Below are 25,253 nucleotides of genomic sequence, written 5' to 3'. Positions count from 1 at the left end.
TCTATCCAATTGAGCGTAGAGGCATTTGTTTTACGAGTTCGGTTGAAACAAGTCCCGTAGTCACAGCCCAACGGAGAGTTTTCAGACTCATATTCTGACTAGAATTATGAGTATGACAACGTCAGGCTAGGAGCACCTAGTATGTTAGGGAAACCTAGGGAACCCTACAGAGAGGAGGTTGACACCCTGACATCATGGTGTCAGGACAATAACCTCTCTCTCAACATCAGCAAGACCAAGGAGATGATTGTGGACAATAGGAGGTGGCAGGAGGAGGAGCATGCACCCCTACTCATCAATGGATCTTAAGTGGAGATGGTCAGCTGCTTCAAGTTCCTCGGGGTGAACATCAGCAACGACCTCACTTGGTGCCTCATGTATAAAGGATTGCGCAGCTTTCATACCAGAAGATGGCGTACGGCTAAAACTCGAAAAGTACCTACGCACAGAAATATTCACATGTATAAAACTGGTCGTACGCCAGATCCTTCGCACCTTTCCTTTATAAATCACAATCAACGTGAAATTGACCGCACGTGAACGAGCCATTGACCCCGCCTTGCCTCCTCCCATAAATTAATATGCAGATGGACTATAAATGCGCTCCTGAGGTCATTTATTTATCTGAATTTGAATAAACGCTTTCCTCAAAGAAACACCGGACCAAAAATGAATGTTAAACGCTGCAGCGTTTATTCGAAGAAATACGGGGACTGTGAGATCGAGGTTCTTACAACAGAGGTGGAGGCGAGAAAATGTGTCCTGTTTGGCGGCCTGACATCAGGTATTAGTGACAAAAGAAAGTCAACAGAGTGGAAAACTGTCACTATTTGTGCCCTTTATGGTTTTTAACCTGCAGCACTTTGAGATTTAGCTAAATGTAAAATGCATTACAAATACAATTATTATTATTGTAGGGCCATCAATGCTGTGGGTTCAGAGAACCGGACCATGACAGAAATTAAGAAGAAATGGTCCGATATAAAACTTTAAATGAAGAAACGAGTGGTGGCGCATCGTAACAGCATGGCAGCTATATGGTTAGCGTGACATGCATTTCCTGAGTGATTTTGTCGTTCGTTTGACAGCCTCAAGTTTAACAGAAGTTATTAAGTGGTGGCGGTATAAACAGAAGGCTATATAGCATTTCCCGTTTTGGGTTTGGCATTTTGATGTGATTATCCACATTAATGATCAAACTTTTAGTTTAATGTTTTTTGAATAGTCAACGTCATAAATGTACTTGTGGAAACTTTATTTGCAATGTTTGGTGAGTCTCGGCACTTTTCAGTTAGAATTCGCCATGTTACAGAGCCAGACAAGACTTTGCATACGGTCCGCACATTCTCACGTCCGCTCAAAGGTTTTCGTGAAGGCCCGCACATTCTCACGTCAAGTAAATGTTTATACATCACAAAGTGTGCGTGAAAACCAGCGTACGCAAGCTTTTTGTGCGTACGCAACGTTTATACATGAGGCCCCTGGTCTGTTCACACGGACAAGGTGGTCGAATCGGCCCGTCAGCGCCTCTTCTTCCTGAGGAGACTGAAGAAGTTTGGTATGGACTCAGTCATCCTCACTAACTTTTACAGATACACTATAGAGAGCATTCTGACTGGTTGTATTACAGTGTGGTATGGGAGATGCACAGACAGGGACCGCAAGGCCCTACGAAGTGTGGTCCGTTCTGCTGAGTTCATCATCGACAAGAAGCTCCCAGCCCTACAGGACACCTACCACACACGTTGCCTAAGGAAAGCCGGCAGGATTCTAAGAGACTGTTCCCACCCATCCTTCAGTCTCTTTACCCCGTTGCCTTCTGGCAGGCGTTACCGCAGCATCCGGTCACGCACACGTAGACTGGACAACAGTTTCTACCCAAGGGCCATCAGGCTTCTGAACGGACACTTTACTGCACACTAGTCACTTATACACTGTCACTTCAGCTACTGGTTGCACTAACATTCAGTCAGTAATTCATCAGTAACATTGCACTACTGTACCTCACTGTACCTCGCCAACAGGCTCCTGTATGGTCATTGAAAGTCACTGATCTGCAATTTTGCACTATTGTAATGTACTCCACTTAGGTTAGTATAGGTTATAGGGTTGAAATTGGTTTTATGTGCATTTAGGGTTAGTATAGTGCAGGGGTCTTCAACGTTTTTCCGGCCAAGGTCCCCCAAACTGATGGCGAGATGGAGTAGGGACCCCTTACTATATAAATTGCATAAAATTATGTTTATTATACTGGGCCTATTGCCATGTATAAACAAAGCTACCCTGTTATTGTGCATTCAATAAGCTATTGAAATAAGACACAGGTATTTGTTTATTTTTGAGCTTTGCGCTTTTAGACGCGTGCATAAACGCGATCTGATTGGCTAGCAGTGCATAAACATTTTTGCTCACCAGCCACTGTGGCTAGTGGTTTTCCAAAGTTACGAACCACTGAGCAATTTCATTAGCTTTTGTTAGGAAATTAAGTTTGATTTGATAAAGATGACTAGGGTTTGCTACAATTGACTTGAAGAACTAGTTTTACAATCCTTTCAAATGTAAACTAGAGAGCATACAATTTCTGGGGAAATTGTGAGGGTGTGCTTGCGGCTGCCCCAGCTGCCCATAGTCTTCTGGTGTTTACATATTTAAAAAAGCATTTAAGTGTATGACTGCAGTTCTGACCATTGTGTTCCCTTGATAATAAGTTTGTAAAAATTACATGCATCACTCAGATGGAGGAGAGGTGATACTGGTTGGTTGGAAGAGAAGAGGGCCAAATGTAGCTCATGAAGATGCAGCGCTAGGTAACTTATTAAATTGTAATCAGATAAACAACTTGTTGGTTGCCCAACAAGAGGAAGACACAGCATCTGCTTCTTCAACTCCTTAATCCTCTCAGGGCACCTGTTGCACCGGGTTAGAAAGACATCAGCATAATGTAGCTAATTTTACACAATACATTAAGGATTAAAAAATCAATACCCATCTTTGCTATATTTAAAGGGTCAATTGTAGGCTATGGGACGTCTACTATTACAGTTAGTCTAATTATGTGTAAGACCGTGTTTCTCAAGTGGTGGGTCCCGACTCCCGACCCAAGTGGATCGCAAGCTGGTGTAGGACTTATTGATTCATAAAACCATCTAAACTCCATATATTAATGTTTTCTGTTATTTAAAAGTAAGCTCAGACGTATGAATGGAAAAGGCATCTTTGTAAACCATCCTGGTCTGTTGTTATGTGTAAACCGAACATTTCACTTAGCTACTTGACTTTAAATAATCACTTTGTATTCTACCAAATACAACAAAGCTGACTAGACTAGCTAGATTTTTTTTTAGCTAACTGACTATCACTACGGCACTAGCTGCTGGCTGGACGATTTGTACAGTACCTCCCAGAAGAGGTCTGGAACGGAAGACTAACAAGGTAGCAAGTTACCTGTAGCTAAGTCTAACACTTGGTAACACTGCAGATAGTAGCAGATGTGCTGGGGTAACAGCTAGAGCTAACTCCTCTGTGAAATAGCAGGCCACTGTTTCCGAAAGTAGATCTACTAGCTTAGCTCTAATAATATCAGCGTAGTAGCTATAGAGCTATCATATGTAGCTAGCTAGCTACATTTCACAAACGTGTTTCATATCACAATGTAAAACGAAAACATTTGGCAGACCGGTGTAAAAATTGACCTAATCTCTATGACTTAATAAAGTAATTTCTTTGTCTGTTGATGTCTTGTGAGATATCAAGCTTGACCATCGATAATATTTCATAACAACCGAATTGATGTGGCCGCCATTTTGGATTTCATGGAAAAGTGTAAAAACCTTATACACGCCCCAAATTTTGTCCAATGTTTACTAAATTTGGCATAGATGATCTTCAGACCAAGCTTCACAAAGGTGTCGCATGGACTTTCCATTTTCAAAACCGTTTGTTCGGTAGAGCCGATCAAAGGCGGCGGCGAAGCCGCAAAAGACACGTGAGAGCGTAACTCAGCAGCCATTTGTGCGATTGTCACAACTTGGGTTCCATCGTTCCCACGAGGAGCAGAGGAGGCGTGTGGTGTTATACCAGAAAAAAAACATTTGAACACTCAGTACTCTTGAACGCAAACAGATATTTCAACCAAACTTGGTGTGTTGCATGAGTGCAACAGGTTAATGTGACTTAATTGTTGCGCAGGTGCTATGGAGGCCATGTCCTGCTCTGGACTGCTTGGCCCCTCCATTGCTGCTTGCAGCTATATTTATTATTAGGATTCCTCCGTAAGGAGGAAACCTATTGTTATTGGTGGTTTTATTATTTGTAATTCTTGTACCATGGGAGTCAATGGCAGCCCCTAGACCCCATCGACAACTTTTTGTGAAATTTGGCACACTCATTAAGGACAGTTTCTTCTATACCTACACCAAGTTTCATGTCTCTCATTAGACCACTCTAGCGCCACCAATGGGTCAAAGTTGGACTTGTGTTTACACACGCAACTTTTGAACCGTATGACTCATTTTCAAAAATGAGGTACCATTGGATTCCCTGGATCAAGCCGAGTTCAACGCACACCATGGCGTTAATTTCCGGTTATATAGACTTCCCGCCATTTCCGTTTTTATCAAAAACCTTTGAAAGCCTACTCCTCCTACAATTTTTGTCATATCTTCTTCAAAATCACCAGAGATGATCTTCAGACCAAGCCTCACAAAAGTTATCAAAGGAATTTTGATCCTCATAACCGTCTGTCCGGTACAGCCAATCAAATTAATCAGAAAAGCCGCCAAACAGGATGTGAAGTCATGTCTCAGCAAATCTTTGAGATATCAACACTAAACTTGGTAGATCGGAGGAAGACACTACAACATGTTACCATGTGCAAAGGCAAATTCATATCTCTAAAAATGATTGATATAAAGCAAATTGAACTTATCGCTACCGCTAAAATAATGCTATACACATCAGCCTGTCAAAAACTGATACTCTGATTCAATCACAAGTTCATATGAAGACTCTTGAGAATGTTCATAACACAAATCTGCGAAAAAGTTGACTGTAAGATGAAAGGTCGATTTTTGGTGAATATTTGAAGCATGCTTGCTTGGCTAATTTCTAGGCAAATTTCCAATGAATGTCTCCCCTGCTCCTCCCCGCGCGTGCTCCAAAATCTCACACACACTCAGCCTTCCCTTGACACACGCGCGGCCAAGACGCACACGCAACATTTCAGGAGAGTGTGGGCTGACCAAGCCCCCACTCATTCCTTGGTCTTTAGCAAAGGCCCATGTGGCTCTTGATGGTATTGCATTTCCGATTTTGTATGCAATGGTAAAAAGGTCTCAAATCCTGAAACAATGATAGTGTAGGCCGAGAAACACTTTAACAAAAGCCCATGTGGATCTTGTTGGTATTGCATTTCCGATTTTGTATGCAATGGTAAAAAGTTATAAAAATCCTGAAACATTGATAGTATAGACCAAGAGTAACTACCACACCACAAATGGCCCACTATTACCCATAGGTCTTCCCTTGACACACGCGCGGACTTGGCAAGACGCACACGCAACATTTCAGGAGAGTGTGGGCTTACCAAGCCCCCACTCATTCCTTGGTCTTTTGCAAAGGCCTTGTGGATCTTGATGGTATTGCATTTCAGATTTTGTTTGCCATGGTAAAAAGTTCTCCAAATCCTGAAACATTGATCGTAAAGGCCAACAGTAACAACAACACTTTAACAAAAGCCCATGTGGATCTTGTTGGTATTGCATTTCCGATTTTGTATGCAATGGTAAAAAGTTAAAAACATCCTGAAACATTGATAGTATAGGCCAAGAGTAACTACCACACCACAAATGGCCCACCATTACCCATAGGTGGCGCTACAGGCCACGCCCTAAAGCACAAAGCACTTCACTTCTTGTGAAGATTAAAGCACTTAACTTCTTGGCTTGAAATAAAGGCCCTTGTGGATCTTGATGTTATTGCATTTCAGATTTGGTATCCCATTGGAAATTCTGCAGCATTTATTTTTTTATACAGTTACAATTTGTCAAGAATATACATTTTTGAATGGTTCGCAATGCTTTACACGTAAGCCAGTCAAACAAGTTCATATGAAGACTCTTGAGAATGTTTAGTACACAAATCTGAGAAAAAGTTGACTCTAAGATAAAAGGTAGATTTTTGGTGAATCTTTGAAACATGCATGCTTGGCTAATTTCTAAGGAAATTTACAATGAAATGTGTCCCCTGCTCCTCCCCGCGCATGCTCCAAATTCTCACACACTCATTCTTCCCTTGACACGCGCGGGCTTGGCAAGACACACACGTAACATATCAGGACTGTGTGGGCTTACCAAGCCCACACTCATTCCTTGAATATCAGCATAGGCCCTTGAGGACCTTGGTGTCATTGCATTTCCTACTTTGTATGCAATAGTAAAAAGGTCTCTAAATCCTGACACATTGACAGTACAGGCCAAGAGTAACTACCACACTTTACCCAAAGCCCATGTGGATCCTGTTGGTATTGCATTTCCGATTTTATGTGCAATGGTAAAAAGTTTTTAAAATCCTGAAATATTAATAGTATAGGCCAAGAGTAACTACCACACCACAAATGGCCCACCATTACCCATAGGTGGCGCTACAGGCCACGCCTTAATGCATAAAGATATAAGGCTTTCTGGAATGGATAAGCTCACCAAGCCCCCTTCCTACACTTACTGGCTTGAAATAAAGGCCCTTGTGGATCTTGATGGTATTGCATTTCAGATTTGGTATGCAATTCTGCAGCATACATTTTTCTATACAGTTAAAATTAGTCAAGAATAAACATTTTTCAATGGTTCGCAGTGTTTGGAGGAATCCGCCATTACTGCTTGCAGTTATATTTAGGATTCCTCCGTCAGGAGGAAACCTATTGTTATTGTTAGTTTTATTATTAGGATTCCTCCGTAAGGAGACCACTCTAGCGCCACCAACGGGTCAAAGTTGGACTTGTGTTTACACACGCAACTTTTGAACCGTATGACCAATTTTCAAAAATGAGGTACCATTGGATTCCCTGGATCAAGCCGAGTTCAACGCACACCATGGCGTCAATTTCCGGTTCTATAGAATTTCCGCTATTTCCGGTTTTATCAAAAACCTTTGAAAGCCTACTCCTCCTACAATTCTTGTCAAATCTTCTTCAAAGTTACCAGAGATGACCTTCAGACCGAGCCTCACAAAATTTATCGAAAAGAATTTTGATCCTCACAACCGTTTGTCCGGTACAGCCAATCAAATTCATCAGAAAAGCCGCCAAACAGGATGTGAAGTCATGTCTCAGCAAATCTCAACACTAAACTTGGTATATCGATGGAAGACACTACAACATGTTACCATGTGCAAAGGCAAATTCATATCTCAAAAAATGATTGATGTAAAGCAAATTGAACTTATCGCTACCGCTATAATAATGCTTTACACATCAGCCAGTCAAAAAGTGATACTCTGATTCAATCACAAGTTCATATGAAGACTCTTGAGAATGTTTATAACACAAATCTGTGAAAAAGTTGACTGTAAGATGAAAGGTCGATTTTTGGTGAATATTTGAAACATGCTAGCTTGGCTAATTTCTAGGCAAATTTCCAATGAATGTCTCCCCTGCTCCTCCCCGCGCGTGGTCCAAATTCTCACACACACTCAGCCTTCCCTTGACACACGCGCGGCCAAGACGCACACGCAACATTTCAGGAGAGTGTGGGCTGACCAAGCCCCCACTCATTCCTTGGTCTTTAGCAAAGGCCCATGTGGATCTTGATGGTAAAGAATCTTGATCCTCACAACCGTTTGTCCGGTACAGCCAATCAAATTCATCAGAAAAGCCGCCAAACAGGATGTGAAGCAAAGTCTCAGCAAATCTTTGAGATATCAACACTAAACTTGGTATATCGGTGGAGACACTATAACATGTTACCATGTGCATAGGCAACTTCATATCTCCCAAAATGATTGATATAAAGCAAATTGAACTTATCGCTAACGCTAAAATAATGCTTTACACACCAGCCAGTCAAAAACTGATACTCTGATTCAATCAGAAGTTCATATAAAGACTTTAGAGAATGTTTATTACACAAATCTGTGAAAAAGTTGACTGTAAGATGAAAGGTCGATTTTTGGTGAATATTTGAAACATGCATGCTTGGTTAATTGCAATCGCGCGTGCTCCACATTCTCACACATTGAGCCTTTCCCTTGACACAGGCGCGAGCTTGTCGAGACACACACACAACATTTTAGGAAAAAGTGGGTTGACCAAGCCCCCATCCTTGGCCTTTGGCTTGAAGCAATGTGTCTTAGTAGCTATGCTGTGGCTAGTGTGGCTAGTAGCATATTTCTATTTTCTTGGAAATATTTACTCACAAATGAAAAGTATCTTTTTGCTTTTCAGTGTTTGTGTTCCAAATTCTCACACACACATGCTGGCCCCTTGACACTATGCATTTAATTGTCTTCAATATATTTACTCATGCAATAGTTTAGCTTTGAAAATGTGCTGTCAGGAGATCAGTGTGCAAAACTATAGTTTGGAAAAATGTATCTGAGGATTATTTGTAATTTAGAAGACATTTTCAAGGGGTCTGAATATTTTAGCAAGGAAATGTATGTGTAGGAAACATGTCTGGCAAATTCGTCTTCCTGTAAAATTTACTATCACACCAGATTTTTCTTAATTGGATTAAAAGTGTCTCAATAACTTTTGTTTTATTGTATTTACTACTTCGATCATGTATTTTGTATTATTTGTCTTGGTTAATGAAACCGGATATACAGGTTTGAAATAAGTACACGTTGGCGGGTGAACAGAAAGTTAGTACGTTGTTGACATCAAGAGAAGAACACCTTTTTTTGTGTGCAGAGGATTTTCGTTTACATTTGATCGTAAGTAATAAAACCATACCTATTACAGCGGTAAACAACATGTATTATAGTGTTGTATTCGTATGATAACTTCAACACCATTTTATTCTGTTTGTATTCTTGTTTAGTTGAGGTAGGGATTCGTCTTTGCTAGTAAACAGTAGGCTATGTATTTCAAAATAGCAAGCTACAGTAAAGTATATAACCTTTGTGCTTGTGTGAGACGGCGTATGGAGTTAATGTTCTGTACGTGCCTGTACGGTTGGGTTATTCTATATTTCGTCATGTAATTGTGTTGTTTTAATGTGTACATTCCAAGTTTTTGTGACTGTACTTAGCTACAACCCAAGTGTTTTGGTCGAAATGGTAGGTAACGAGCCTAGCTTAGTTAGCTGCATAGTTACCTAGCATTAGGCAGAAGGCAATAACAGGCGATGGGAGCGATCGCTAGTTTGAGTAGTTAATTCTGTTCAGACAGTGATGAAACCAAAGGATAGAAGTTTAACCTAGTGCGTGTGCATTGATAAATACACAATAAATGTTTCATTGACTTGTTCCAGTATAACTTTGTGACTCCGTACTGTGTTGTGGATATGTTAGCCTATCGTTTATGTCGAAAAAAGAGATGGCTTTTCGAAATGCGGTTAGGAATATACGTAAATGTACTTTGGTTAAATTAGCAGCGACAGTTGTGTGTAAATTGATGTGGGATTTCATAGTTAGTAATGTTAATGGTAATTATTGTTTTCACTTGGTGATAGGTGGTGAAGTGTCTTGATAGTTGTTTTGGGAGAACAGTCTTACAGATGTAACGCTAGTTACATGTGTGCCCAGGTAGCTAATTGTGTAGGCTTCCAATGTTGGCATAGTCTTGCAGGGATTTACATTATTAGTCCAAAGGTTTTTCTGTTTGTTTGGGACAAGTGTTTTTTTGTAGGGCATGTGGAAAAGAAATGTTCTTGCCCCATTGGACACGGTAAAATTCAAACTAAATAAAATGCCATGTTACTTACACTGGCCAGTGCAAATGTTGAGGATAGCCCACCGAAGTTGAGTTAGTCATTGTTTTAGCTAACTAACGTCAGCTGTATTTAACATTTCACTGGGTCTTGCAGCTGTTTGATTTATTGAAATAATTGAAATGTTATGTTCCATTTGCCATTTCCTTAGTTTAGCAAGTCACAGTATTTTCAAGCTTTCATAGGTTAACTGAGACGACACAGTAAATAATTCCTATTATTATATAGACTTTAATAGTTTGTATATTCCTTTTGTTTTAGACCACACAGACAAACAAACATATACAAACCTAAAGTTATTTTAGTCAAATAAATGAAGAATGCCTGTGTCTTGTTTAGTGTTCTTATCAACATTCTATGGTGACAACTAAACCCCAACCTTGAGTCAACAACACCCAAAATTCCCAACATGTGGTATGTTACATTGTATAGTGTTTAATGTTTTTTTTTATGTGCTTTTAGATGCCACGACCCAGCAAGAAATCAACAGCAGCCAAGAAAAGGAAAGCTGAGGAGGCCACTGTTGAGGTTTGACTTCCTTGTGAAAAAAACCAAAACCAGCTTGTTTGAGTGATGAGATTCATTTAGAAAAATGAATGTGAATGAGCATTTTTAACAACATCATTGTTACAGACACATGTTTGTAATTTTCCTAATTTAGTCAGTGTTTGTATAGTTGTGGTTGTGTGTTTTTTCTTTTCTATTCTCCCCTCTTTCTTCCTATTCACTGCATGCAGGTACTGTCTCGTTGGTGTTTCCCAATCTTGTGACCGGCAATCAGCTGCCCACTTCCAATCAGCTGTTTAGTTTCACATGAAATTACCGGAGTTGTCTGCTGTTTGACAACACAGTTGCTTGTTTACAGTTTTTCAGAGAGACTTCTAGTTGAAATCTTTGTTAATGTTGTTAATATTTTGTGAGAATGGTTTGCTTCATAGTGTACTCCCTTACTACACTAGTTATTTTGTTCATGTTGATACGCAGTATTGTGCTAAGTTACTGTGTTTTTTTTGTGCACTGGCACATTGGGGCTTTAAAATTGGTAAACTGTAACATGGGCATACACTCCATCACACAGCAAACCTCTGGTAAAACAGGAAGGAAGGAACAGGTGCCACCACATTTATGTTTAGTCTAGGCTAGTTCTTTTTTTTATTCTTGTTCAAAATCACCAGAGATGATCTTCAGACCAAGCCTCACAAAAGTTATCAAAAGGAATTGTGATCCTCATAATCCTCTGTCCGGTACAGCCAATCAAATTCAGCAGAAAAGCAGCCAAACAGGAAGTGAAGTTATATCTCAGCAAATCTTCAAGATATCAACACCAAACATGGTATGAAGACTCGGAACCCTCTTCTGAGGATATCTACACAATTTGGTGTCACGTGATCACTGGGCGTGGCCGCAGGAAGCAAAAGTGTGTTTTGGCCAATAACTATTGATTTGTTTGCCTTTATTGAGTGATTCCTTTGTCTCATGATATCTTGGGACATCCCGTGTGTGACTCATAATAATTTGTGATAATAGCCGAATTTATGCGGCCGCCATTTTGAATTCATTGAAAAAGTTTTTTCTGTACTCCTCCTACACATGTTGTCAAATCTTCACCAAATTTAGCAGAGATTATCTTCAGACCAAGCCTCACAAAAGCTAACACATGGTTTTCTGATTTTCGAAACCGTTTTTCCGGTACAGGCAATCAAAATGTGCCGTTAAGCCAGCAAACAGGAAGTTGGGTTGTATCTCAGCAAATCTTTGATGGATTCACACCAAACTTGCTGCGTGTACTTGTTACCCTCTTCTGAGGATGTCTAAAATGTTTTCTGGGTTATTTGACTGCTTGGCCACCTCATTGCTGCTTGCAGCTATATTTGGAATTGGTCAGATTTGGTATCCCCTTGGTAAGTCAGCAGCATTGATTTTTCTATACAGTTACAATTTGTCAAGAATAAAAAAAAATTCAATGGTTCACAATGTTTGGAGGAATCCGCCATTACTGCTTGCAGTTATATTTATTATTATTCTTGTTCCATGGAAGTCAATGGCAGCCCCTAGAACCCTTCGACAACTTTTTGTGAAATTTGGCACACTCATTAAGGACAGTTGATTCTATACAAACACCAAGTTTCATGTCTCCCATTAGACCACTCCAGCGCCACCAACGGGTTAAAGTTGGACCTGTGTTTACACACGCAACTTTTGAACCGTATGACCCATTTTTGGATACCCTGGATACCCTGGATCAAGCCGAGTTCAATGCACACCATGGCGTCAATTTCCGGTTATATAGATTTTACACTATTTCCGGTTTTATCAAAAACCTCTGAAAACCTACTCCTCCTACAATTTTTGTCAAATCTTCTTCAAAATGACCCGATATGATCTTCAGACCAAGCCTCACAAAAGTTATCAAGAATAATTTTGATGCTCACAACCGTTTGTCCGGTACAGCCAATCAAATTCTGCAGAAAAGTCTTCGAACAGGAAGTGAAGCCATATCTCAGCAGTTCTTTGAGGCACCAAATTTGGTACGCCTACTCGGAACTTTATTCTAAGGATGTCCTCCAAAAACGGTGTCATGTGACAGGGGCGTGGCCGGAAGCATAAACGTGTTTTGGCTAATAACTGTTGAAGTGTTTACCTTAATAAAGTAATTTCTTTGTCTGTTGATGTCTTGTGAGATATCAAGCTTGAACATCGATAATATTTCATAACAACCGAATTGACGCGGCCGCCATTTTTGATTTAATGGAAAAGTGTAAAAACCTTTTTCATGCCCCAAATTTTGTCCAATGTTTACTTAATTTGGCACAGATGATCTTCAGACCAAGCTTCACAAAGGTGTCAGATGGATTCTCCATTTTCAAAACCGTTTGTTCGGTAGAGCCGTTCAAGGGCGGCGGCGAAGCCGCAAAAGACAAGTGAGAGCGTAACTCAGCAACCATTTGTGCGATTGTCACCAAACATGGGTTCCTTCATTCCCACGAGGGGCAGAGGAGGCCTGTGGTGTTATACCAGAAGAAAAAAACAGTTTGAACACTCAGTACTTTGGAACGCAAACAGATATTTCACCAAACTTGGTGTGTTGCATGAGTCCAACAGGTTGTTGTGACTTAATTGTTGCGCAAGTGCTATGGAGGCCATGTCCTACTCTGGACGGCTTGGCCCCTCCATTGCTGCTTGCAGCTATATTTATTATTACACTTCTTCTGTCATTGGAGTCTATGGCAGCCCCTAGAACCGTATGGTAAAAAGTTGTGAAATTTGACAAACCCATTAAGCAGTCTCCTCTTTATATTCACCAAGTTTCATGTCACCCATTTGAGCACTCTAGCGCCACCAACTGGTCAAAGTTGGACTTGTGTTTACACACGTAACTTTTGAACCATATGACCAATATTCAAAAATGAGGTACCGTTGGATTCCCTGGATTGAGACGAGTTCAACACACCCTATGACGTCAATTTCTGGTTTTATAGATTTCCCGCCATTTTACATTTAGTTAAAAAACGTTTTTTTTCTACTTCTTCTACACATATTGTCCAATCTTCACCAAATTTGGCAGAGATTATCTTCAGACCAAGCCTCACAAAAATTATTCCCTGGAGCTTTGATTTTCGCAACCGTTATTTACAGCCACATCAAATTTACGTGGCTGAATTGATGTGGCCGCCATTTGGAATATGTTTTTTCACTCCCTCTCCTATAAGGTTTGTCCAATCTTCACCAAATTTGGCACAGATCATCTTCAGACCAAGCCATCACGGTTTTTTGATTATCTAAACCTTTTGACTGGAACAGCCAAACAAAGTCGTCAGCCAAGCCACCATAAAAGAAGTGAGGTCCTATCGCAGCACCTCTTTACTGTATTGACACCAAATTTGGTATAGGGACTAGGGACTTTGTTCTTAAGAGGTCCAAAATAGGTCATGCCATTTCACCTCTAGGTGGCGCTGCAATCAGCACATTTGGCACCAATTATCTTCAGATCAAGCCTCACAAAAGACATCACGTTTTTTTTATTTTCTACACTTTGACTGGAACAGTCAAAGTCATCAGCCAATCAAAGTCGTCAACCAAGCCACCATAAAAGTGAGGTCATATCTCAGCACTTCTTTACTGCATTGACAACAAATTTGGTATAGGGACTAGGGACCCTGTTCTAAAGAAGTCCAAAATAGGTCATGCCATTTCACCTCTAGGTGGCGCTGCAAAAAGCAAAAATTTGGCACCAATTATCTTCAGATCAAGCCTCACAAACGTTTTCACATGGTTTTTGATATTCAAAACTGTTTTTCCGGTAAAGATGATCAAAGTCGGCGATGAAGCCGCCAAAACAAGAAGTGAGATCATATCTCAGGAAATGTTTGCTGAATTGACATCAAACTTGGTACAGGTGTTCGGGACCCTGATCCAAAGAGGTCCACAAAAGGTTGTGTCATCTAACCGCTAGGGGGCGATCTCCTGTGTCTGACATGTTAAATAGTGATACCAGCTGAATTGATGTGGCCGCCATTCTGAGTGAATGAATAAAACGTTTTTTGTGAATGTCAAAAATTCACCTAATTTGGCACAGATTATCTTCAGACCACAATCACTGTGACACATCAAAATATAACTGAATTACAGCTGTTTAAACTTGGTCCAAATCTGACAATGCTTGCCACAGGAAAAACTGCTAATATTTTTACCCAGTAACTGAAATATGTGATTTCCAGCACTGAGAATAGCTCACTAGGATAAATTGGTGTCCTGGAAACGTCAACGTCAGAGGTTCGAATCCATCCAAAGCTGACAAGCTTGTCATGTCTCTGATTCTCTGTTTAGCGAGACTATAAGCCACTGCAAAGGAAGCCAGGTACACCGCAGTCACTAGATGTCGAAAGTTTCTTCTGGGTCATCTGACCTGCTTGGCCACCATATTGCTGCTTGCAGCTATATTTTTTTGTAACTGCACCGGAATACATTTACCTTTTTTTTGTATCCAGATTACGTACCACCGTTACATGCACTCCGTTACTCCCCAAGCCTGTCCACTACATAAGTTCATTATAAGATCCCGAAGATGTTAAATGTACATTTGGTGGCACGCAGTCACAATGGCAGTCATCAATGCCTGGAACCTCTACAGAAGAGACCAGAAGAAACTGGTGCCCCAGAAGAAACCCATGACCTTGCGAAGGTTTCAGGCTTCTGTTGCCACTTCTCTCACCAGCACAGGAAATGGCAGAATCAAGTGCAGCAGACCATTATTTTCTCCAGAACCTGACACAGCACCCCCCTGCAAAAGGCCAAACGCTAGTGTGCCCCCTGATGTCAGAAAGGATGGCATTGATCACTTCCCAACATGGGAAACCAGACAGAGATGCAAGCACTGCACAGGCAATCACTTCTCCCATGTCTACTGTGGGAAATGTAAAGTCCATCTTTGCCTTAACAAGTAAAGAAACATTTTTTTTACCTACCATAAGGCAAAATAGAAATACTCTAAAAAGGTTCCTGTTTGAGAAAAAATAAGAAACAAACCACCTGAAAAGTTCTGAATGTTCCAAAAGCAATTAAAATTATTTCTTATTGTTTAAAAAATATATTGTTGTGATCAATAAATGTATAAATATGCCTGATGTATCAAATGTGATACAAATGAATAATCATATATGTAAATTTAAACTTTGAATTTTGTTGCATGTTTTGACTAAAAGTCCAATAAACAGTATAATATCATGTTCTGGATAGTATTTGATGTGTCAGGCTTCAAAGGGGTTAACAAACTTTCGAAAGCCAAACAGCGACAGAACTTTTCGGCACTCCCCTTACTTAAATGAAAAGTCCCATATTCATTTTTCAATTGATGAAACTATCTGACATTAACCTGAATTTCAATGCCACAGCTTAAACTTGATGTCTTACGAGTGCCCGTTTTAGAGTAGCTAGCACAGTGTTACAAATTGTCCTTCGCTCTATCTAGCTAGTTAGCTTGCCATGGGCATTTCTCTCCCATCTGCAGCACTAACAAGATATGAACAGATGAGGGAAAATTGTGCCTCGTTGTCGCTCATTATGTCCAATCGACCTCATAATCCGCTTCCATGTAGTTGAAACATGAACTCAAATATACATAAAGAAAAAATTATAATTCCAGCGTATAAACAATCCCCTCAGTGAAGTTTGGCTAACAACAGCAGCAGTGACTGACCTTAATGACAGGTTATCAACTTTTGTTTTGACAACCCAGTCATTTGGGGGACATACATCTAAAAGCGTGCAGGGCTACAGCAGACCCAGGGACCAGGATCTATGACCAGGATTGAGAGAGGCTGATATAGAGGGAGTATAGACCAATTATTTGTTTGTAAACATTCGGGATGCGCGCGCAAAATGGTCGCAGAAAACCGGTAAAAGATAGCCTTTATAACAGCCAAAGGATTACATGGATAATACACATAGTTAGTTTTAAAAAGACCAAAAAGGTCAAGGAGGACAGCCTTTAAGAGAGAAAGTGATTCCCCGTTGATCTGCCCTTCAGAATTTTGATTTGGGTCACAAAAGTCTTGAAATTTGAGTAAGAATGTCGCCCGGTATACCGCATTGTCTTAGGCGGCAGCCATATCTCTTGTCTTGGTCACGTCATGTCACAAACTTCATAATTTTACTGTTCGGTCAATTCTACACCAAAAAAATGACACAAAAAATGTTGAGCAGGGCAGCTTTCAAGAGATATCGGGATTCAACTGGTCCAATTATTTTTTTGATTTCCGTAAACTGGCAATCTGAGTGAGACTATGTCCCCCGTTACACTGTTTGACGTTAGCCTCAGAGTCAGACTTGGGTCGCTCACTGGCAGTGTGTTCACAATGTTGTATTTCAATCCATTGTACAACAAAAACGTCAGGGAAGACTCCCTTTTGTAGATACGAGCCTGCTGAAGATAATCATAATTTCTTTAACCGAGACTGCTGAAGATAATCATAATTTCTTTAACCGAGCCTGTTTCATTCGTCATTTGCCTGAGAGATCGACCTCCGTTAGCCAGGCTAGTTTTTCCTGTTTCACTCGGTCAGGCTTTTTAAAGGTCTTGGGGGACAAGTGACTTTTGTGCATGGACAAGTGAAATTGAAATGTACTTGTCCAAAGGACCAGTGCCTCAAAAACTTAATGTCAAGCCCTGCAATCCAGTGGCCAGAGATAAATAATTATCTACCTGATCGACACTGCAAGTGTATATACCCGGGAGAAGTTTGCCATGCTGGCAAAAAATGGCACAATCGCCGAATCAACTTCAAGGAGCGATGAAAACAACATTGAAGTCCTAACCACTGAGCTCAGAGGAGTTATCATCAGTACCGAACTGTTGAGTTATATCAACAGCTCTATGAATCTGACCCCTTTGCTGAAACTACCACCAAAGGAGGTGAGAGACTAATGGCCTCTATTTCAGAATACCGCCAGTTGAAGTGGAAAAAACGTCTGGAGACAACTGATAGGGCAAAGAACAGCAAAAAGGCATGTGAAACTCAATGTGAAATCCACCACTTAACAGCCAAGACCAAAGGTAGATTGAGTAAAGCATTCCCAAACCATGGGACTTACTGAGCCGTTCTCCCCTGAAGAGTTCAACATCAGCATGAACACCCTTAAACCCTTGTTATATGTTTTAGATCTATTACTTTTATCACTTGTATTATTGTTTTTGTTGATTTTATGTAAAGCACCTTGAGCTGCAATTCCTGTATGAAATGTGCTATATAAATAAAGTCTTACTTACTTACTTAAAAACGGTAAAGCCATCAGACTGGATAACATTTTCACTGAAGACATCAAGCATTTTGGTATTTGATGCAAGGTGTCAGGTGTCAGGTGGCTAAGCAGGTAGAGCATCGGGCTAGTAATCTGAAGGTTGCCAGTTCGATTGGTGCACATGTCGTTGTGTCCTTGGGCAAGGCACTTCACCCTACTTGCCTTGGGGAGAATGTCCCTTTACTTACTGTAAGTCGCTCTGGATAAGAGCGTCTGCAAAATTACTACATGTAAATGTAACTCTGTTTTCAATACTGCTAATAATGCTGTCTTTGGTGTTCATATATGTGGTCAAATATGAATAAGAAATGCTGTACAAAATGGCTGAAAGAAATGTATTTACGTAAATGTACACATTGCCTCAATATCTTTGTGTTAATAAATCAAATATAATTTTGACTGATTGTTTTTCAAACCTAATAGGGTTCAAGACGACATCACTCTGAAGTACCATAAACAATTTCACCTTGGTATGTCAATATATGATTGAATTCAAGTGAATTGCTCCACAGTGCGCGTGCTCCAAATTCTCACAGACTCATCCTGCCCCTTGACACTAGGGTGACCACCTGTCCCGCTTTGCGTTGTGTCGCACATCATTTGCACCCCTTGTCCCGCACGTCCCATATTGAAAATGCTGTGCAATACAGCGCAAAGAGGGACAGGTGGTCAACCTACCTTTGCTAATTACGCCACAAAACTATGGATCAAATTACCCATAAATATTAGGGAAGCAAACATGCTAGACGTTTTTAAAAAACAGCTTAAAACCTACCTTTTTACCGAAGCATTTAAGTAATTTTATCTCAGAAGGGTTTTACTACTTTTATTAGTTATATTATGGTTGCTATTTTAATTATTACTTTTATCACTTGTATTATTGTTTTTATTGATTTTATGTAAAGCACCTTGAGATACAATTCTTGTATGAAATGTGCTATATAAATAAAGTCTTGCTTACTTACTTAAATTGTATTTGTTTACCTGAAGACACCCTGTGAAGCCCCCACCCCCCACTCCAGAGATAGTTGGTGACAGAGAGGTGCAGACATTAAGTTAAACATAGTTATGCCTTAAAGTAGAATAACAAATAGAGACTAAATGCAAGGCATTTCAGTTGTTGCGTTCGTTCAGTTAGATGTTTGTAATATTGTTTGTTAGCTATAATAATCTTGTTGGTCACCCTGAAAGTGCATGTTGTGTCGTTTAATCGGAACTGAGAGTCGGCCGTAGTAAGGTAATACTTGTAGAGAGATGATCATGGGTTTGTGCCACAGACCTATTGCCTATGAGGTTATTCTTGATTGTAAATTGACTGTGGTTCTGGAAAGCGGTCTTCAAGCCATCTTTGAGAAATTCTCGAAACAGTGTTGCGATCAATGTGTTTTGATTGTGGGAGGCAATTTTTGATCGACATCTAAACCTCATGTGTCCGCTACAGCATTTCTGCTTTGGCGTGACTTGCGCTGGGAGGGAGTAAAACGGCATGGATTGGGATAGTGTGTGGGCAGGTGTGTTTTATATAGGGTGAAATGGAATGAGAAATGTAATACAAAATGTCTGAAAGGGGGGTATTTATGTAAATGTACACATTGCCTCAATATCTTATTGTATTAATGAATCAAATATCATTTTGACTGATGGTTTTCAAACCTTATTGGGTTCAAGATGCAATCACTCTGAAGTACCATCAACAATTTCACCTTGGTATGTCAAAATATGATTGAATTTGAGTAGTTTAAACTTTGGCTGAATCCAACAACTCTTACCACAGAAGAAACAGCTTACTTTTTTATACAGTAACTGAACATGACAATATTCAACACTGAGAATATCTCAATGGACTGGGACAGTGACTGGCAAAGTATAAGGTTGTAGGTTTGAATCCAGCACCAGTCGTTTAGCCTGTCGTAAATTTGAATATCTGTTTACAGGATGACATCATTATGAAATACCATGCGCAATTTCATGCAATTCCACTTTGAAATGTCAACCGTTTCTTAACCTTTGTATTGTCCCAAAGCTGACCAAAGCTAATACTATGGCCTTTCTACTCATATATTTTCAACATTTGGTGTGTAGCAGAGAGGATAGAGAGGCTGCCTTGTAACCTTATGCTCATGAGTTCAAATCCCCATTCAGCCTATTGTAGTTGGCCCAACATTAAGTAATCTTGCTCACTTGTTGTCCAACTCTTGACCTTCTACAATGTACATTTTTATAATACTTTGCCATTTTGCGGAGGAACCAGCATCGCTGCTTGCAGCTATATTTAATATAGAAATAAGTAATATAGAAAACTGTATTATATTGAACTATACAGTATCTTAATGCATTCTGTCAAGTCAAATATCCTATATGGCTTTAATAGAAACATTTATTTGACGCATCGTGATGCATTGAGTAATAGAATCACTGACATGATAATCTTAATCAAATCGAACTGGGAGATCAGTGTCAATTCGCACCTCTAGTATAAACCGCACTGGAATATTTGCCGCACTTGATACGGGAACAATGATACAGAATAATGCACGAGTATAGGCGATCTTACAGCATGCCGTTGTGTAACACACTTTGAAAATGAAAGTAATTAAGTGCGTAATGTATGATTTCTATTCCCCGATGCTACTCCTTGACGGGTTAAATAGCATTCACAAAAAAGTTGTTCTACTGTTGTTTTGTTATAAAAACGTGCTATAAGCCACACCAAAATATAAGCCTCACCACCACAAAAAAAAGTTAAATAGGGGTATAAACCGCGGCTTAATAAATAAAAAAAAACATGGTACTGTATATGTATGAACTATACATATTAGGTATATTTATACACTATATATTCAACTTTGTCTGAGTAATAGAATCAAATCAAATTTATTTGTATAGCTCTTTTTACACGCAAGCATGTCACAGAGGGCTTCACATACACCCATAGAACTGCCCCTCAACCAACCTAAACCCTCAAGGAAGACAAGGAAAAACTCCCAACGGGAGAAAAAATGGAAGAAACCTTGGGAGGAGCAATTCAGAGAGGGATCCCCTCCTAAAAAAGTAAGCGGTTTCTTCTGTGGTAAGAGTTGTTGGATTCACCCAAAGTTTAAACTACTCAAATTCAATCATATTTTGACATACCAAGGTGAAATTGTTGATGGTACTTCAGAGTAATGTCAGGAGAGGAGCAGAACACAAGCTAAACATAGTCATACAATGTCAACAGAAAACAGAAAACTTGCATACGGGAGCCCTTGCGACATCTGATGATAGAAAAGAGAATCGCAGCCTTGGAATGCAGGAAAGAAAAAGGCTGAACGCGCACCTGGCTATTTAACAGTAAACAGGAGGGAAATAGCCTTAAATTAGCTTTGTCCGGTGTGATTTTGAAATGTTAAAAATAATGGGTGATAAAACACACATATCTGGGAAAAGTCAAGAAAGCAGGATTGTAGAATTTGTTTTTTCCCAACACCACTGGGGCTCCGAAAAAATAGGGGCAAGGACCATCCTCACAATAAAAGACCCATCCTTGACTACATAGTTTTTATGACACAGATGTTCGAGAGTGCTTAAAATAACTACAATAAAATGACTGCAACCTTCCCCTAACATTTCAAAAAATTCATGGTCAAATATTTACTATTGTGTTAACATTTTAAATGCGTTAGAACACGTTCATACCAAAGACAAGTTCGTTCAGAATTAGGGATGGAGATTTGAACTGATTTCACTATTCGAATAATATCCGAAATTATTTTCGAATATCCGGATAATCTATTTTATTAATGTGGTTCCGTTATGTAATTAGCCTGACGTGACGCAAAGCATACAGTAAACACATGAACCACCACACATTCTGGCAATAATTGGGACTGTTAAACTATTAGATTAAATAAGGGTTGAATAAAGAAAACAAATGAAAGATCAATTTATTAACATGACGAAAAGACAATGAACTTGAAAAAACGCTGCGTCTTCAGACGTAGGCTCTTAATTTGGCGGAAAAGCGATTAGCCTATTATTATGTGAAATAAAAAGTAGGCTACATTGGACTAAATTAAACACATTGGGTAGGCTATCCTCCATAAAAACGAAAGACACACGGAGAAATATTGCATATTAACTTGGATATTAACTTGGAACCGGAATCCTATAGGATACGGTGCGCCACCATCATTGCAAACATAAACAGACGATTACGCTAGCTCTACATGGCTACTGGTAAGAAAATAAATAAGCCACAACTGCATCAGCCATACGCATTTTTATTCCGGAGAATTAGCATGTAAACATGCTCAGGGGAGAGGCTAGTACGGAGTCGATTTACGAGCAGGCCGGCGTAGAAAAGACTGCAGGAACTGAGGTTGTTGCGTGGTACTGCTTAGCCAGGACACTATGCTTCTTGTAGCGCCAAATGAAATGAAAGAGACTCGCAGCAGATCGCAGGCGTAGCCTACCTTTTTTGATGGTTTTCATCATTTTCTAACGTCACAACTATTAGAATTCACAACATGACGCGACGGTTTTTCAATAAAACCACGCTCAAACTACGCTCATAAGTATTCGAAAAAAGTATTTGAATACTAACTTACTTTAGGATATCCGGATATTCGATTAACCACGCCCATCCCTATTCAGAATCAGCTACAAATATTAGCTGGTCGACTGAGGATCCTTCTCATACATTCCTGTAGTGCCACAGTTCATTTACCTGTTGAAGCTTAGCTTCCATGGACTTCAATGGGGCTGCTTTGAACAGTTGTTTTCAGTGCTTCAAAACTATACGGCCATTGGATAAATGCTGCGATTATGTTCCGCCCTGGACGCTCAGCGTCTCTGGGGGTAAATGGAGGAGTGGGCTGGCCTGGACGCTGGGCTTCCGCGTGATGATTGGAGGGTCTGTCGAAAGACTGCATCTCCTTTTGATTGACAGTAATGTTGTACTATAAAAAGTAATCAAAGCTATTCAAGCTCAGTCCCATCGCGGATTTTGCAACTGTAGTTGAAAGACCAACTGCAGCAACCTATGTCTTGGTATTTGCTTGGCAAAATTGCTAACCAATTTTCATCATACATTTCATACAATTATACACCACGTTCCTTGTTCCAGTTTAACCTCATTTCCACATTTCTTCCTTCGAGATTAATATTGTTTTGTTAGATCGTTCGTTCATTTATTAATTCATTCAGTAGGTTAGGCTAGTGTTGAAGGGGTGAACCAGCCAATAAACAAGCCAAATAAATTGAATGTTTTTAGGATGGACAAAAATGAGCTTCCCCTCTTTGAAAGACCAGCAGCCGCCACTGTTCGATGTGTGTAGCTAAGGATGTACCGTATAGAAGGTAAACATACACATACATTAACATTCATAAACAAATACCTGGTTGAGAGTCTTTTGGAGGTAGGGTGTACCCATGCGGTCTGCAAGGTGCCTGTACCCTTGGTGGGACAGGAAGAACTTCCTTTCAGCAGCCATGGCAGCGTTGATGTCTTTCTTCCCATCAATGTCCTTTTGGCTCCTGTTCACCACACCAATATAACCTGGGGGGAACCAAAACCAGTCCTTTTGTTTTTACTTATGACAGGATAAGGATTTAACAGTTTTTCAAGGTTTACTTCAGAACATAAAATGGTTGTGTGTGGTTAACTGTAGTTCATGCTTAAATAACGGTGTCATGAAATTGCACACCCAGCACAAACAGGCCCATTTGCAGTTTTATGTTACGGACGCATCAAACCACTGCTAAGCAGAGATTCCTGTGTGGAGCTGGACCAAAAAAAAATAGGTAGGAGGAATAGGTTAATTTCCATATTAGTATCACTTCTACCTTGACCAAAAAGTCCTACCTGTTTTTAATTTGTGAATGAAAATCCCATTTGCAGTGTTGGACAGGCTGAAAGAAACATTGGACAATCAAGAGTGATTGTCCAATATTACACACCCAGTATTCTTGGTCAGTCTCAGCTAGCTATATAGGCAGCAAAATGCCTTACCTCTAAACAAGAATCCAGAAATGAGTTGTATAAATTAAGCTGTGCAATCTTCATCAATAATAAATATCCCATAATTGTTTTAAAGGTGACATGACATGAAAACTTCATTTTATGAGGTTATTTAACATTAATATGAGTTCCCCTAGCCTGCCTTTGATCCCCCAGTGGCTAGAATTTTCGATAAGTGTAAACCAAGCCCTGCGTGTTCTTCTCCGCCTTTGACAAAATGAAGGCTCAATTGCGCTGTTTGAAAATCTCCCCTTAGTGACGTAGATAGGGGGAAGGTTACCTCCCCTCTCTGCTTTGCCCGACCAGATCATCTGGCCCGCCCATGAGAAACTGAGCTACCACCGTGCAAGGGCGAGTGCGATATCGGTTTTTCCTGGAGAGACATCATGGCGAGCAAACAAACGAAGCATAACAGTTGCTCAGTGTTTGGATATACAAATGCAAGCACACATCTTTTTTTGTTCCTTCATCCGAGCCTCCGCACAACCCCTCTTAATTCTATTTTCGCTGGAAATGTGCCGACACAACTTCCCAAAGTGTTGTAGGGCCTACTGTATGTCTGCGCCAAACATTTCCTCAACTTGAGCCAACTCAAAGCTGGCCTTTCTGAAATAAAATTCTGGATCATTACTAAATCTCCTTGGTCAAGCTACAAACCTATGACAAGTAAGTTAACTAACGCTATATCATTTTGTTGCTTTACTGTATATGGTTACCTAGCTTGCTACCCTTAGAATGTGGCTTTAACATTAGCTCTGCAGCTAACAGCTGAGTTACTGTTGCTAACGTAAAGATAAATGGCATCAAGTGTGTGTGTGAATACAAACGCTGTAACGCGAGTGTTGTACACTTTGTTATTTGGATAACCGTTCTGCTGTTGGTGTTATGGCTTGCGATATCTGCCTTTCTCCACATTGAAATGACTGAGTGTGCACCTCTGCCAACCAGGGTGATCAGATGAGAATGGCTACATTGGAGGCATCTTACAGGAGCAACGGGGGCAACAAGCCATTGCGATACATCCTATAAACATTAGCGCATGTTGCCGCCCCTCTCCTCCTCATTAGCATTTAAAGCTACAGATACAGAAACAGCGCGTTCTGAGGAAAGCTGATTGTGGGACTACTTTTAGTGGCTATAATTCTGCACCATGGCTGAATTTCGGGAAAGAGACTTCAGATACAGTATTAGGGGACAACTAAGGCCTATAAAAAAGCATCCAAAAACAGCATGTCATGTCACCTTTAAGATACAGTTAGGTAAGTTGTGTGTTTGTTCTTTAGTAACGTGAAAATGTAAGTACACCCCGTGAAAGCTTTTGTCTTTTTCCACGTATTTGAACAATATGGACATTTGATATTGCTAACTTGTACAATTGTTTTGGAGATGATGGTTAAATAAACTGCCCCAGCTCAGTATTTTTACGTGAGTTAGAAGGCCACTCATTGTGTGTGCTTGCCAAACAGTAAGGAACAACCTATATTCTCTCTCATATATGTATCTTAATTATTTATAATTTTCCCACCCTAACT

General features: G+C 40.1%; 1 protein-coding gene and 1 long non-coding RNA gene across 2 annotated transcripts in view; one reads left to right on the top strand and one right to left on the bottom strand.

Annotated features, from left to right (window-relative positions):
- The window catches only part of dnm1a (dynamin 1a), a 164,558-nt gene that overhangs the window by 89,680 nt on the left and 49,625 nt on the right, over positions 1 to 25,253 (bottom strand). Inside the window, 1 exon segment of the mRNA XM_084686659.1 lies at positions 23,099 to 23,259. Within this exon segment, the coding sequence (XP_084542785.1) occupies positions 23,099 to 23,259 (161 nt within the window).
- On the top strand, positions 8,821 to 18,561 carry LOC146235965 (uncharacterized). The gene is made up of 3 exons (XR_014740907.1): positions 8,821 to 8,928; positions 10,389 to 10,454; positions 10,664 to 18,561. It is a non-coding gene; the product is annotated as an uncharacterized LOC146235965 (long non-coding RNA).

The sequence above is a fragment of the Hypomesus nipponensis genome, chromosome 22, assembly GCF_054491055.1.
Source record: "Hypomesus nipponensis isolate SF chromosome 22, ASM5449105v1, whole genome shotgun sequence".
NCBI classification, from domain to species: domain Eukaryota; kingdom Metazoa; phylum Chordata; class Actinopteri; order Osmeriformes; family Osmeridae; genus Hypomesus; species Hypomesus nipponensis.
The sequence above is the reverse complement of the archived record's forward strand: the minus strand, read 5'-3'. Positions and strand labels throughout refer to the sequence as shown.